A 16,157-nucleotide genomic window follows, 5' to 3' on the forward strand; every position below is an offset into this window, starting at 1 on the left:
TACCATTTTTGTGGTATGATTTGTCCTTTGCTTCAAAATAGGCCTCAATTTCAGCGATCACCGCTTCATTCGATGAATTTTTCTTCTCAGCGAGAATTCTTTTGAGGTCTGAGAACAGGCCAGTGCTGCAGAATACGGTGGGTGTGAAAACAATTCGACGGATTTCTGCTCGATCGTTTTTCACTGACTTGTGACATGGACTTGGTAAAAAAGCACTTTTTTTATTCAAATAGGCCATTTTTCGGCGATTTCGTTCCTCAAACAGTCCCATATCGCTATGTAATAGTGGCTGTTAATGGTATTTCCTTTTTCAAGGTAGTCAATAAAAAATATTTCATTTCATGCGCATAAAATACAGATGCTATAACTTTACAGCCGCCTATTGCGTTTCCCCAAGCTCGTCAAATGAAGAGGTGATCGTGTGCGGCCTACTCCGAGGGCTGTTGATTCGACTTCAAAGTGAAATGATGGAGCCATGTTTCATCCATTGCCGACGCAAAACCTCGGATTTCTTACGGTTAAACATTTCCAAACTCTACTCAGAGTCATCCACTCGTCTCTGTTTTTGGTCAAAAGTGAGCTCATGTGGCACCCACATTGCATAGAGCTTTTTTATACTCAAATATTCGTGAACTGTATGATGTACACGTTTACTTGATATTGCTAGAGCTTCTGCTATCTCGAACAACTTCACTTTACGGCCATCCAAAATTATTTTGGTGTCTTTTTTTTAATGTTTTGTTGCTAAGAAGCTCTTTTCGGCGTCCACTGCTTTCATTGTCTTCGGTGCTCATTTCACCACATCTAAACCTAGCTTACTAATCCTTGATGTTGAATTTTCCTGGAACAATGTCCGGAAACTCTCCATCAAGTCATGTTTGTGCTGTAACTGTATTTTTTCCTGCCAAAAGCAATATTTTATCATCACACGAATTTTCTTTTTATCCATTTTTTTCAAAATAACAAAAGTTGCTTCACTCAAAATGATATCACTTGTAAACTAAGCTAAGCGACAGCTGTCAAATTTATACACGCGCCGCCTGAAAGTTAGGGATAACTGGATTTAATTCTAGTAGCGCCACTTGTTAGTCAAGCCGAGGACTTTTCAATTGCCCTGTTATGTGCAAGAACCCTTCCAATATTACAATAACTGAAAGAGATGACCTTATGAGATTTAAATTTCGCATTAAAAACTAAGTCAGCTTGATCAAAAATATCAACGTTTGAAAATAAAATTAGAATAAAATTATTCTCAGCTCAATAAAGACCTTTACTTTTCTCCCACCCGCGTTAAGAATTTAAAGATTTTTGATTGAGTTTAATCGTTTGGTCATACAAACCAAACAACGCTACAAAGCTTATGATAAATACATAATCACCATACTTGCGTGTTTATTCGATAGCCTTATTTGCAGTTGCGTGTCTTCACTAACTCGCATCGATTGAACGTATTTCATTTAATGACGTAAGCAAATGCTATATAATATTACCGCAATTTACCGCAAATACAGCTATTTACATAAGCTATTTAAATATATGTAATAAACACTTAGTAGGCAATTAGTTGACAGCACCAACAACAACAACAAAATGCACGTATTTCATTGCATTATTATGCAACAAAGTTTATCCTGTGATTTCATAATTAAATCAAGGAAGTACCAAGCACACACCGAAAGTAGAGCAGTAGGAAAGTGGAGTAGTGAGTCGCAAAGCAGGCACCATGGCTGGCTGGAGAAAAATGCCAAGACTTATCTCACGTTTATTGAAGCTACATACGACTGACAGCGCACTGACGGGAAGCCGACAACACATGGGTTAGCGCAAACAATGGTTTATTAGTTTGAACCGCTTGAAAATGCCAAAACATAAAACCGTAATAAATATATCAGACGCGCACGGGCAATCCGGAGCAAATAAACACACACACACACAGACACACAGATGTGTGGATATGTGCACTGTAATGCTGTGTATTGCAAGCAATCCAAGCTAAAAGAGGAAATTATGCGATGCTTTAATAAAACAAAGCGAGTGCCGGGGAAGGTGAGGTAAAAGTGGAAAAAAGCTGTGTTGGATGCTGGAGTCGGGGCTTGGGAATACTGCGAGCATTGAATTGAAAATGTTTGTTTGTGTAAAGAGTCGGTGTTGAATGACATAAGCAGCTGTTTACAATATTAGCAAAAACGTTATCGCTTCTTTGTAAGCGTGTTTTGACTAAGAGAGCTTATGGCTGCTATTAGAGTTTGAGTAAACAAATTCGCTTGATGGTCGAATTATCCCCCTTCTGCGGCAGACTGACTAGCTGAGCCAGTTAAACGCAAACAAGCAAAGACAATTTCGGCAAACATAAAATTTCAAATTTAATTTGGCGAGATGTCAAAGCAAGAAATATGCATTGAGACTAGATGTGAGTACAAGATAAAGAGAGAAATAGAAAAATTAATGAATTTGCAGAAAGTAAGTGGCGCACTGTGGGTCATTGTTAACATATTTTTGTGGGATATACTCAATTAGATGATATAGTAAATAAATCACTACCTCCTCGCTAGGATTATTCCGGATAAGAAGCTCTCAAGGAATCCAAACATTGAGGAGTTTGTGAGGACGGTATCAGTCGACCTATACGGTTATAGAAGAGAAATTGGGCAGAAGTGTGGCGACTCACCATGAGCGATGCTCTTCCTCTATGCAACCGTGAATTAACCTATAATGTCCCTAGCTAAGCAGCTGGAACGTATTCAAAAAGTGTCCCTCATCAATGGTCTCAATACCATTCCACACGTCGCTCCTGTAGACATAGCTAGAAGGAGATGGCTGCGAAGTGAGGAATTGGCGCCTCGATTGCAATCTTCTAAATTACTGCATCGCATAACGTTCTCCTGAGGTTTCTTCTTAACTCACGTATCTGCGAGAGTCTTAAAGGCAAAGCGAAGCCGTTAGAGAAGGGGTGCAGTGAGTTTTTCATGGATGGATCGAAGTTAAGATGAGAGTAGGTGAGGGCGTCTTCTGTCGGCAGCTCTTCATCAACTCTAGTTTTATACTATCAGATCCCTGTAGGTTCATTCAAGCGAAGGTGGAGGAAGTAGGCGTAGATGTATTGCTCTGAAGTGCAGCTTCCTTGGGAGATGTGTGCATTCACTCCGATATCCAAGCGAATGTACTGACTTTGAGGTCGCTAACTGCGCGCTCATAACTAGTCAAGCAGACTTCTTTTATAATGGCTGTATGGGTACCCAGTCACAGAGGAACCGTTGCAAGCTGCAAAGCTCTTGAGCTTTCTACGGAGGACACCCTTTCCCCAATTCCGTTCATTTGGAAGCAAGTTAATTTTCAGATATTTTCTTTCGTTCTGGCATTGGACCTTTAGACTTCCAGTGAGCTTAAAAAGCGCTGGTCATCAACCAGAACTTGTGCGGATGCGAGATCCTTCCGGACCAGAATAAACCATAAGAAGTCCTCTGAACTACTGGCCCTTAGCCAAGCCAATCTGAATGCAATGGTAGGTTTTCTGTCCGTACACTGGTCAATAGGTTTAGACGCGGTACGACTAAATATTCTGTCGGACACTCTATGCCAAATCTGAAGAGAAGAAGGTATCAGCTTGGCTTTTCCTCTTCTATTGCCCGCCTTTTGGCAGACAGAGATTAAAATATCTCGGTAGACATTTCTTTGGCGAACTTAGAGAAGTAGTTGGGATTGATATTAAGCGCCTTTATAAATTTGTATTAAGCTCAAAATTCTTCATTGAGTTGAGAGGACCTGGCGATCCACTTTTAAGATATTATGGGTAACAAAAGGTCGAATATCTATTCAAGTGAGATCAATTGATTTTTCTTCGATCCTTCGACTCGATTTGTGAGCTGTATTGAGAACGAAGTAAATACACAACACAAAATTTGATAGTAATCGGACCGTTTGTCTTCGAGTGATCACTCAAGCTGATTTGAAAAATGTAATTTAGAGAAAATCGCGTTTAAAGATAAACTGATGGAGCTGACTTAACTGAGCGGCTACACTTTAGAAGACTGTTACTCAAGAACTATCCAAGATATATTATTTAAAAAAATATACTATCGAAATGTGAAAAATATCATTTTTTCGTAAATACCACACTAGATTCCTCTTAATAATATGCAGAAAATAAAAAAATCTCCTAAAAAATTATAATAAATATATATTATTTATTTTGGATACCTCCTTCACCCTCAAAGTATCAAATCTGCCCAGCGTGCAGCCGAAGCCCAAAATAGCTGTAATGATCATCGTGTAAAGCAAATCCTATGTGACTAGCCAGTTAGGCGAAAACTGCAAACGAACAAACACATTGCAACATTCCAACATAGCCACGATAGTTACAACAATAACAAGCAACAAAGAAGCAATGACAATAAAAGTGATTTCAGTTTTAGTAGCAACTGTTGCATAGCGGATGCGTTGGTCAAAGCAAACAACACCAGCTTTAATGCGGGAATTCAGCGACGTGATTCAGCGCCGCGAAATGTGCGAAGCGAAGGCAAATAATCGGCAAAAACACGATGAAGTTGTCGCTGCATGAAGACACTGCTAGCAACACATACACAAACAACAACAATGAACACAACACATTATACACCATAAACAACAACAACATTGCTGAAAGCATCCATTGAGAAGAAAGCAAAAGTGGCTATTCGTGGCTTACAAAACAAAAAAAAACTGTAAATGGAGGCGCGAAACAAAGCCATTGCAGCAAAGTGTGCGAGCAACCGCCAGCCAGAAGTGGCAAATATGGAAATGATGCCAAAGACCCATTGACATAATAACAAGGAAGGTAATCAGAGACGTCGAATTAATGCAGGCAAGTAAAACGAGTTGGGAGATGTGCAGCAAGCGGTGAGCTTGAGCAGCTGCCGCCGAGCAGCAGTTTGTGGTTGTCGGCGCTGGCTGCCGCTACTAATGTGTGTTGCATGCAACAGCCATAACCGAATAGTCAAACAAAATCAACACCAACCTCGGAGAAATGCAATAATACCTGGTTTTAAAATGAAAATAAAAAGGTTGGAAAGCAGAGAGATGTACGCTGCGCTGCCCAAAGACAGACAAATACAATTAAATGGCTTCCACAATTATTATGGGAAATGTTGGTCATTGCACGGCTGGTTGGTTGGCTGGCAGTCTTTTGGTCTGACGACTGATGACTGCCTCTTAACCAAGTAACCTAATGAATTTGATGGAAGGAAAATAAAAGACAAAGAAATTCGCAGCTACATATATATCCATGAATTTGTACATATATATAGTATATAGTATATACATACATCTCTTAGTTTGTAAGCATCTAAAGTCTTATGTGTAAGTGTTTTCACATGTGCTGCATATTTGTGGTCAATAAAAATTGAATTAGAAGATAGTTATTTGGCGGCAATGCGAATATTTGTGGTTTCATTGTTCAGGAAGTGATTTTAATGCAATGAATTTTGATGACAAAAAGAGATAATGTATTGCTCCGTCGCCGAAATGGCATAAGTAGCTGCAGTTGCATATGTAAAACGGACAACAATTAATCAAAGTGTAAATTGGTGTTAATACAATACTCCATGGAAAACAACATTTAGCAAAGTGTTCCCAAGCGCCAAAATAAAAGCTTTTCATTTTAATTTTAAAAATGCTGCTATTATTTGAGCTCTAATCGTGATATTTTTTCAAAATTTCAACATTTATTTAAGGAAACTCTGTACAAAATAATTATATAAAGCATTACCGGTCTGAAGCTATAACATTTTCACTCCTTTCTGGCAACTTATGGATTCAATCCCAAAAGAACTGCGCCGATTTCGCAGCCAAAAATAAGTCAACTCAATTATTTTACCTGTTGTGATATGAACTATATTACAGTGAGGGCGTTCTGACTTGACTGGAACAAATAACAGAAAGAAGGGATAAGATCTGGATGTATAAGGCAGGTTTTTCAAAATTTCCCAACCACTGTTTTTCAAATAGTTTTTTTCCGGTCTTGCAACATAAGACCGAACGTTTTTATGATCAAAAATTCTTTCTTAGTGCCTATTTGCTAATCCTGGGTATTGCTTCAGTTTGATGAGTTATGGTCGGTAGAGTTTCCCAATATTGGTTTCACCTGAACTTACAAGCTTATAATACAGAACGCCCTTCTGAATCCACCAAAACAGAGCATTACCTTGGCGTTATGGGTATTCTACTTTTCCGTTGGCTTGACTGGCTTCTTTTTGTTACTTTGTAACGTTGAAACAGCATTTTTGATACACAATAAAATGGCTGCTTAAGTGACTCCGAAATATTATGCAAGCTCTTCTCATACTATCCTCATCTTTAAACCAACGCATTCGCCTGATTTGGATCCATGTGACTTCCTGCTATACAGCAAACTTACGAGGTGTGTTCAAAAAGTATTGCGAATTTTGAATTTTCGCCGGTTACGTATATTCGAATTTCGAATTTTTTGTGGCGTTATGTTGGTACTCATGTCTGTCACTTATGCCGACAAGCTCGGCCATTTTGAATGTGCATTTAATTGTTGACAGCTGCTTTGCTTGCACCTGTTTTGGATCGTCTTCGATTTTTACCTATTCAAAAAAATGGATCAAAAAACCTATATCAAATTTGTGTGAAAAACGAAATTAAGTGCGCGGATGCATTCCGAATGTTGACTGTGGCATACGGAGAAGCTACCTTGGACCGAAGCAACGTTTATCGGTGGGACAAAATGTTCTCAGAAGGCCGAGAAGATGTGAACGACGAAGAGCGTGCCGGACGCCCGAGCACTTCAACAACAGACGAAAAAATTAATGAAGTGGAGAAAATGGTATTGGCCAATCGTCGAATCACCGTTAGAGAAGTTGCTGAGGACCTAAACATATCGATTGGCAAGTTATGCGCAATTTGCGCGAAGCAATCCGCCAGAAACGCCCGGATTTGTGGAAGAACAGAAATTGGTTTTTGCACCACGATAACGCCCCTGCTCACACATCGTTGCTTGTGCGCGACTTTTTGGCCAAAAACAACATACTAATGATGCCGCAGCCACCGTATTCCCCAGATCTGGCCCCCAGTGACTTTTTCTTGTTCCCTAAACTGAAGAGGCCCATGAAAGGACGACGTTACGCTTCTCTTGACGAGGTAAAGACGGCATCGAAGGAGGAGCTGAAGAAGAAAAAAAAATTATTTTTTGAAGTGCTTCGAAGATTGGAAAAACCGTTGGCACAAGTGCATAATATCTCATGGGGACTACTTTGAAGGGGACAAAATAGATATTCATTCGCGATACTTTTTGAACACACCTCGTATACGACCGCTTCGGAGAAATCGTTTTGAGCCAATAGAAGACATTCAAAGGCTGTTCTTTTATTTCATTCGCTCTTATATAATATTCAATTGGATATTTTTAAAATGTTCATTAAAAAAAATTTATGTCATGGCCTTTAAATTGTGGATTTTAGTTTATTACACCCAGAGCAAAGTGTATTAAGTTTCTCAGGAAAAAAAGTCTATACGAGTAATATACTATATAAAGGGTTTTTCAAATAGATTAAAGCAAAACCGGTTTGGAGTATCAATGAAATTCTTTATTTCTGTGAAAGTACATTCGATGTGTTTATGTATGGAACTCGACTTCTTTGTATGGCCATCACGGGCAAGTTTGCACAAGTCCAGTCGCTGAACCCAATTTTCGAAGCATGAATCGGCCGATTCTGCTGCAATTTCACATTCGGTATTCGTAAGAAGTTCATCAATCATTGCTGACTTGTTGGCATAGAGTTGACCTACGTCACATGGCATTCGCTGTGTGGCTTGTGGCGCCGTCTCGTTGGAACCACATATTGTCCAAGTACATATCATCCAATTCAGGCAAAAAAATATTCGGTTATCATTGAACGGTAGCGATTCCCATATACAGTAACATGCCGGTCAGTAACCGTACCAAACGGAGTGACTCATGGAGTAGTAAATTTCTGCATAACCAATAACGCATATTTTGCTTATTGACGAAGCCATTGAGCCAGAAATGAGTCTCATCGCTGAAGATGATTTTTCGTTGAAAATCCGGATCATTTTCAAGTTGAGCTCAGCCCAAATCACGAACATACGACGATTTTGGTGGTCAAGCGGCCACGAAATGAAGACTGACTACAGAAATGATCCAGTGAAGAATAGTCCCCCAGATAAAAATTAATAACCCAAAAATTTGGACATCTGAATTTTTCACATAAATTTTGAGATTAGGTGAAAAAGATGTACATACAAAAGTTGTAGATTTGCCGTAACTTGAGATAAATCGTTTTCAACCCTTAAAACTGCAACCACGTCCGTCCTCTATCGCTTCACAACCTCTGCTGGATGAAGTAAATTATTTTTACTTTCATCTTTGTTATTTTGTCTTTCGTTTCCGACGCATTTTATCTTAATATATTTTTTTTGTTTTCAAAAATTATTAATTACTATTTCGTACCTTTCTGGCAACTTATGGACTCGATCCCAAAAGAGCTACGACGACTTCGCAGCCAAGAAAGAGTCAATTCAATTTGTATTACCCTGTTGTCATATGAGCTGTATTTCAGTCGGATCGTTCTGCCTTAACTCGAGATACCCTCATCTATTCTCTTCCTGAGACCAACCTACTGTGAGTTTCTTTATTTCTTATCATATTGAAAGGCTTCGGAACTAGTCAATTATCAAACAGAGTTTCTACAAATGTCGAAGATACAGTTTCCTTTTTGACCGAAGAAGCATGCTTTTTATTTTCTATATTTGTAGTTTTTCAATTCCAGTTGCCTTGAAATTAACTTAATAGAGATTAATATCATTATACCATCAACAGAATACCTTTTGTGAGATGGCAACACAAATCAATCACAAAAGGCTTCAACATTTTAACATTAAAAAATCATTTCAAGAGAAGCTGCCTAGCAAATTAAGCTATTAACACAATTTCCAAAGCACTTTTACCTAATTTTTCTGCAATAACGGCTTCTTTTACATTCCGAAATCGCGCGTTTGCCAAATGTTCAAACTCAGTTGGTTTTCCACCAACTAACATTTGCTGAGCGCAATAAAAAGTTTCAAATGACAATCTGACAAAATATCAAAAAATAGCGACAAGCAACAAGACTTGCACTCATAAAGCAATTGACACGCTACAATAAAAGTGATTGCTTATCTAATTATATTATATTATCGCCAAACGATTACCACACTTGATCCCGCCAAAAACAACAAGGCACAGCAAATATTGTAACAACATGAAGCAATAACAGCACTTGCACGTTTTACGAGAATACAAGAAGTAACTACAACTACTGACCAACATACGCGCACACAAAACTCTTCAAGCGAGAAACAAAGCGAAAAAACTACGCGCTTGCGCATCACAAGCGCCTCGCCAGCCGAAAGGTACAAGGGTAGGAACAAAGAGTCGGGCAATGGTGTATTGAAACACAGAAGTGCAGTGGCGGCAATAACACTTTTCGATGCGTTTTTAATTCAATTACGTTTGCGCCAGACAGACAGCAACAAAATTAAAAGCAGACGGCGCACAAGCGTGAAACAATAGGAAAAACTAAAGCAAATTAGCGAATGTGCGAAGCAAACCAACACACACACACAGCTGTTGCAGCACGTCCGAGCAGTGTTTGCGGACGCACAGGCGGCGGTGTAATCAGTAATAAAAGCCAACAACAAAGGCAATAGCAAATATGCAATGCAGTGGCAATATAGCAACAAAAACAACAGTGACAACATGGAGAAGCGCATGTGCCGCTACGCCGAGCCGCACGGTTGCTTAGCGCTGCACTGCTGCATGTTGCGAGCACGTTTGCATTTATGTGTGTGTGCGACGTTTGCTTGCAACGTGCATGTATTTGTTGTTGCCTTATATGTAAACTGCTGCATTGCGTCTGCGCGCGTACATTCATTTTAGACCACACACACACACACATACACAACTGGCGTACATTTACTTACATGTATGTGTGTCTTTGAGCAACGCCACTCTTCCAGTTGTTGCTGGTATTGTTGTTATTACAGCAGTTTTACTTTTCATGCTGCTATATTGCTCGCAAGATGTCGTTATTGTTGTTGTTGAGTTTTTATTTGCACTATTGTTGTCTGGCATATTTTTGCATGTCTTGCCGTGGCTGGCTTGCTTGCTGCTCCACTTCTTCGCCTTCGTCCGCTGCAGCTTTTTCGGCCAGCTCTTCGGCCAGCCAGCGGCGGCAAGCGCGCAGCCGCAACGACTCGGTTGGCCAAATGAAAATGGAATTAACTATAAAAGTGCAGACTGTGGCCACAATTGGCATCATTCAATCGTTTACTGTTTAGCTATACACAACAGTTAGCTTTACGTTCTTCTCTCCCTTCACGTAGCTGCAAAAACTCGCGTCTCGTGCACGGATCGTGCGGCGTTTACAAAGTAATAACAAAAACCAAATCGAAATTCAGCAAAAAAGCAAGCAATAAATTGATTTAATATTAAAAAATATGTATATTCATATATCTTTGGATATTTGCTCTATATATAATCCAGCGTGTGTTGTAGAAAAATATTAGTGTTCTGTTAAACAGCGACGAATTACAATCATTCAGTGCTCGAGTTTGTTTCTTAAGTCTTTCGTTTTTTTCTCCATTTCATTTGTTTGCAGTTCCTTTCGCAAACGAAGAAATATCTGCGCAAAAGTGTTTAAAGGATTGTGAATTTGCTGTGTGCGTGAGGAATAGCATCGCAGGATATCAGACAGAGGATTTCGCGTTTAATTAATTTCAACTTTTCGTTGTAACTGTGATTTAGGATGAAGCTGCTGGTATGTATGCGTGGGATCATGCAATTACAACTTCAAGTTTGAGAAAATATTATTAATAAAAGATAAAATAACTCAAGGGTGATAAATGCTAAAAGCCAATATTGTGGTTTTCTAAAGAAATTATGAGATTATGGAAAAATAAAATCGAATTGCCGAAAACCCGAAACAAGCAGTGAAATGGTGCAATTTGGATAAAGAATTTTATACAGTTATTAATCAAGTGAGAAAGAAACATTCGAAACGAAAATTATTGAAACGATATTTGGATTTGTTTTTTCAAAAATACTATTTTTCTAAAATCCTTGTTCAAAGTAATAGTTCTTCAAAAATTTACTATTAATGCAAAGTAATTCAAATAATATTGAAGTATAAAATACCGCTCTCAAATTTTCTTGATTTTTTCAAAAAAATATTTATTTTTCAAAGTGCAAAAAAATTTTAAAATAATATTTTAGTTAAAATATGCGGCTTGCTTTAATTTTTTTTAATTAAAAAATTCATTAAAAAAATTTGCTAGATATACAAAGTATTTCAAATAATATTGAAGTAAAAAATAATGCGTTCAAACTTTTCTCAAATTTACAACGAATATTCCAAAAAAAAATTTTTTTAATTTCAAAAATTACGTTTTAGTTACAAAATATTTCAATACTTTTAAATAAGATATTTTCATAATTCAAAAAAAATATCAAAATTATTTTTCAAATAAAAACAATACTTCTTTCATCACATTTTGTTCTAAAATTTCATAATTTCGTTTTAAAAATATTAAATATTGTATAACATCTTTAAAATACTAAAATTACTTTTTAAATAAAACTTTTTCTGGCCTTAAAATTTTTTTTTTCAAAATTACTCAAAAAAGTATTAAATGCATGATTTAAATAATAAAAATTCTACTTGCCATATTTTTTTTTTTAAATTACACATTTTCTTTTATATTTAAGATATTAAAATTATTATTTAAAAGAAAATACTTTCTTGCTTAAATTTTTTTCCAAAAATTGCGCATTTTCAATTTTCCAACTTTCCTTAATGTCTAAAAAATTAAAATTATTTAAATAAAAAAAAAATTCTTACTTACATTTTTCTTCAAAAATTGTATATTTTTTTTATTAAAAAAAAATTTTAATGTTGAAAATATTAAAATTATTATTTTAAAAAAATAATTCCTTGTTTAAATTTTCTTCAAAAATTGCACATTTTTAATATTAAAATAAAATTTCTGTTAAAATGTTAAAATTATTTTTTAAACAAAAAAATACTTCCTTGCTAAATTTTTTTTAAATTACACATTTTTATTATTCCAAATTTTTTTTATATTTAAAATATTAAAATTTTATTTAATTTACAAAATAATTCTTTGCTTAAATTTTTTTTCAAAAATTACACTTTTTTATTATTAAAAAAGAATTTTTAATTTTTTTTTCAAAATTTTTATTTATTAATTATTTTTAAAATCCTTCAAATATAAAAAAAACAAATTCGGATTTTAAATGATTTATGAGAAACCATCAAAAAGTGTAGCCGTATAACTAACTGCTTCTTTACTTGAAACTAATTCATTTAAAATTCCTTATTATCAACTTAGTAAATAGCAAAAATTACATTATTGAAACAATTATTCCACTTTATTAGAAAGAAAATTTACTAATACATATCCTAACTCCTCCTTCTACATTTCCCAACAAATTTCAAATTTTCTTGCTTTTCTAAATTTAAAAAAATGCAAACTTCACTTCCCAAAAATCAAAAACAAATCCTAAAATCTACTGAAATCTTACAACAACTATTTCTTGTCTCCGAATCCTCCTTTTCATCCCCTCCTCTTTTAACTCATTCCCTACTCTCTCTCTCACTCTCTCTCTCGCAACAGCGTTCAGCATCATTGCTCGCCCTGGTGTTGCTGCTGGCCATCAGCACGCGCGCCGAAGACGAAAAGGCCGTCGAAGCGAAATCCGCTGAACCCGCAAAGGAAGGTGCCAAGGAATCCTCCGCCGCTGCTGCCGACGATAGCGACAGCACCAAAACCAAACGTGGCCTACATCATTTCGAGGACTACCACCACTCATACCATCATCCAATACATGAGGAAAAAACACTGACTATCATCAAGAAGGTGCCCGAACCATACCCCGTCGAAAAGGTTGTACATGTGCCCGTCGAAAAACATATACCCGTGCCGATTAAGGTGAAAGTGCCCAAACCATACCCTGTGGTCAAGCATGTACCATATGAGGTCAAGGAAATCGTAAAGGTGCCACATGAAGTGCCTGCGCCTTATCCAGTTGAGAAAAAGATACCCGTACCCGTACATGTGCACTATGATCGTCCAGTGCCCGTCAAAGTCTACGTGCCCGCGCCATACCCGGTTGAAAAGAAGGTTCATGTACCAGTGAAAGTTCATGTGCCCGCACCATATCCAGTTGAAAAGAAGGTGCACTACCCCGTGAAGGTGCACGTGCCCGTCGACAAGCCATACCCAGTTGAGAAGGTCGTCCATTACCCAGTCAAGGTGCATGTCGACAAGCCAGTGCCTTATCATGTTGAAAAACCAGTACCATACCATGTTGAGAAACCAGTGCCAGTGCCAGTGATCAAGAAGGTGCCCGTACCAGTGCATGTGCCCTATGATAACCCCGTGCCAGTGCATGTTGAGAAACCCGTACCATACGAAGTCAAAGTACCAGTACCAGCCCCATACCCAGTCATCAAGGAAATCCCAGTCAAGGTTGAAAAACATGTGCCCTACCCAGTCAAGGTACCTGTCGAAAAACCAGTGCCAGTTCACATTGAGAAGCACGTGCCCGAATACCATGAGAAACACATCTCCTACAAGGAACCCGTATTCGTACACAAGGAAATTCACGAGCCCGTCCACCATGAGGAATATCACCATGAGGAGAGCCACGACTTTGGTGGTCATGAGGTGGAATCTTTTGGCGAATACGAACATGAGGAGCATGAATACTAATATGGCAATTCTATCTCACTCTCTCTCTCTCATACATACACACATTGCCTAAATGCCTTTGCCTTTCGCTCCGTCAACGTTCACTCCGCAACACATTCGTTCCTTCCCTATCTCTCCCTCTTTCTTTCGTTACAGCATTGAGAAATTAACTGAGAAAGGCTTATGAATGTGCGACGTTAGGACGGACCAGCAGGAAATCAAAAGTATGTGGAGGTTGTGACTCGCCAGAGTGATGTATGAAATGTGAGAAGATTGAGTAGGATATACCGTAACCGCGTTATCGTGATATTGGAACGTTTTGGAACTCGAATTAGGCGAAACGTTTTGGAATTTGAGAGACACGTACTTTACACACATAAAAATAAAACTGATCTTTTACCAATTATTATTTTTTGTATGTACATTTGATACGATTTTAGTTTAAGCCATAATTTTTTTTATATAAACTCAACAAGTAACAAACATTTTTACATATATATACATATAGACAATATAATGAATAATTAGTTTTAAGTGTTTTTAAGCAGTTTTCAAGTTGTACAAAGGAATATATAACACAGTATTCCGACCAACAGTGATATTTGGCGCCGTTGCGACACGTCCAACAGGGTGGGGTTCCTGTGACATGGCCAATCGCGTCCTCCGCACACCACCAGCACAACGCATGCGATTTGGGAAGACAGTTCAAAGGCGCTCGAGCTTTCGGAGGTGCATTTCCAAGCGTTGCCTTGCCGGTGGCGTTCGACTTCGAGTTTAAGTGATAAATGACAAATGATCTTGTTGTTGTTTTGCGTTGATTTACTCCCATTGGAGGAAGTATATAAATGCCAGCATGAGTATAGTTATCAGTATATGTAACGATGTATGTAAGCAATGGGCATTAGCTGCGGCGTATGCTTATTAAGAAACTTGCAGGTTTAATCGTCTTTGAGATATGCTTCAACGCTAAGCACATATCAAAGTGCATGTCTATGTAAATATGTTTATGAATATAATCAATTCTGTTAGTAAAGTAATAGTGTTAATCGTGCTGTAATAATGCAATATATATATTTTTAATAGCTCGCTAACTATATATTACATAGTTAAATATGCAACACATACCTGCAGACATTTATAGAGACAATATTCTTATATGCAAATGCAATCATAACTTACATACCTACTTCTCACAATATATTTACATACTCTACTCTATGCTACGATATTCGCAAACGCTGCACACAGTAAAAGTGTAAAGCGTGTAACAAAAAAATTAGTTTAAGTAATGCTCCTGCGTGAGTTAGTGTGACCGTATTGTATTATTATTTTTTATTCATTTTTTTTTTGTTTTTATTTTATGATTTTTTTATACGATTTTTATATGATTTTTATACATTGAAATCAAAACTGAAAACCTAAGGCAAATATATAGCGATAATTGAAAAAAATATGTGACGAAAAAATTTATGAAAAAATTAAAAAAAACATACTCTTTACTACTACCAAATAACTGTTAATTGTATGAAATGTGTAAGTTGTTGATGTAATAATGAAATGTGAAATAAAACAATTATTCGAATTAAAAACCCAAACAAATGAGTGCCTATTTATTGATTTGAATTTTATAGAATTTTTGGAAGACATCTTCAATGGAAAAAAAAATTTTAAATGATAATTTTGCTTTATAATAATTTCCAACATACTACATACCAAAATAAAATCACTTATTATTTTTGTATATATAATAATAAAATATATTTATTAATTTTTTAAATTTCTATACAAAAACTAAAAATAATTTGTTCAATATCTGGAGCTGTTGCTCCTTCAGCGCCATTCATCTCCATAGCTTTATTAAAATTTGTTCATTTCTTCACAATAAAAGCTTAAAGACTTCAAAATCACAATCAAACATCGGTTCATTGTATCGCTGCCTTTTGCAAATAGTTAGAAAACATGTTGCTTCAAAATTTCAAAAATTGCTCGCAACATTCAACTATCCGCTGATTTTTAAATAATCAAGCGATAATGCTTTACAAAACCTGATATTACATTAAAAAAAATTATAAGCTTACAGATCATATAATTTCAAAACATCTTCATACAATGATGAATCTTTCAAACTTACTAATTTGCCGCACTTAGCTGATGTGAGAGTAGATAGAACAACAGAAACAGAAAAAACAATGTCTAATCAGCAACTGCAAGTTCCACAGCAATAACCCGACTTCTCCGTACCCGTTAAACTAATAGCTGACAAGACTTATAATTTTCGTTGTCATTATAATTTTTTTCCAGCATTTCTTATACTTGCACAACTTGTGGGTGTGCCACATCTACCCTTAATTCCACCATACTACATAATGCGGCAATACCGCTTTGCTATT

General features: G+C 36.7%; 3 protein-coding genes across 4 annotated transcripts in view; 2 read left to right on the plus strand and 1 right to left on the minus strand.

The window, feature by feature from the left end:
• LOC126753181 (angiotensin-converting enzyme) overlaps window positions 1–16,157 on the minus strand; it is a 139,850-nt gene that overhangs the window by 111,047 nt on the left and 12,646 nt on the right. The gene's annotated exons all lie outside the window — the stretch shown is intronic.
• Window positions 1–16,157, plus strand: part of LOC126753192 (40S ribosomal protein S8) — a 390,246-nt gene that overhangs the window by 22,462 nt on the left and 351,627 nt on the right. The window lies entirely within an intron of this gene.
• LOC126753186 (skin secretory protein xP2) lies at window positions 10,803–13,956 on the plus strand. The gene is made up of 2 exons (XM_050464423.1): window positions 10,803–10,814; window positions 12,691–13,956. The coding sequence occupies exons 1-2, from the start codon at window positions 10,803–10,805 to the stop codon at window positions 13,786–13,788; spliced, it is 1,110 nt and encodes a 369-aa protein (XP_050320380.1). The 3' UTR covers window positions 13,789–13,956.

Source organism: Bactrocera neohumeralis, chromosome 3 (genome assembly GCF_024586455.1).
Source record: "Bactrocera neohumeralis isolate Rockhampton chromosome 3, APGP_CSIRO_Bneo_wtdbg2-racon-allhic-juicebox.fasta_v2, whole genome shotgun sequence".
Classification (NCBI taxonomy): domain Eukaryota; kingdom Metazoa; phylum Arthropoda; class Insecta; order Diptera; family Tephritidae; genus Bactrocera; species Bactrocera neohumeralis.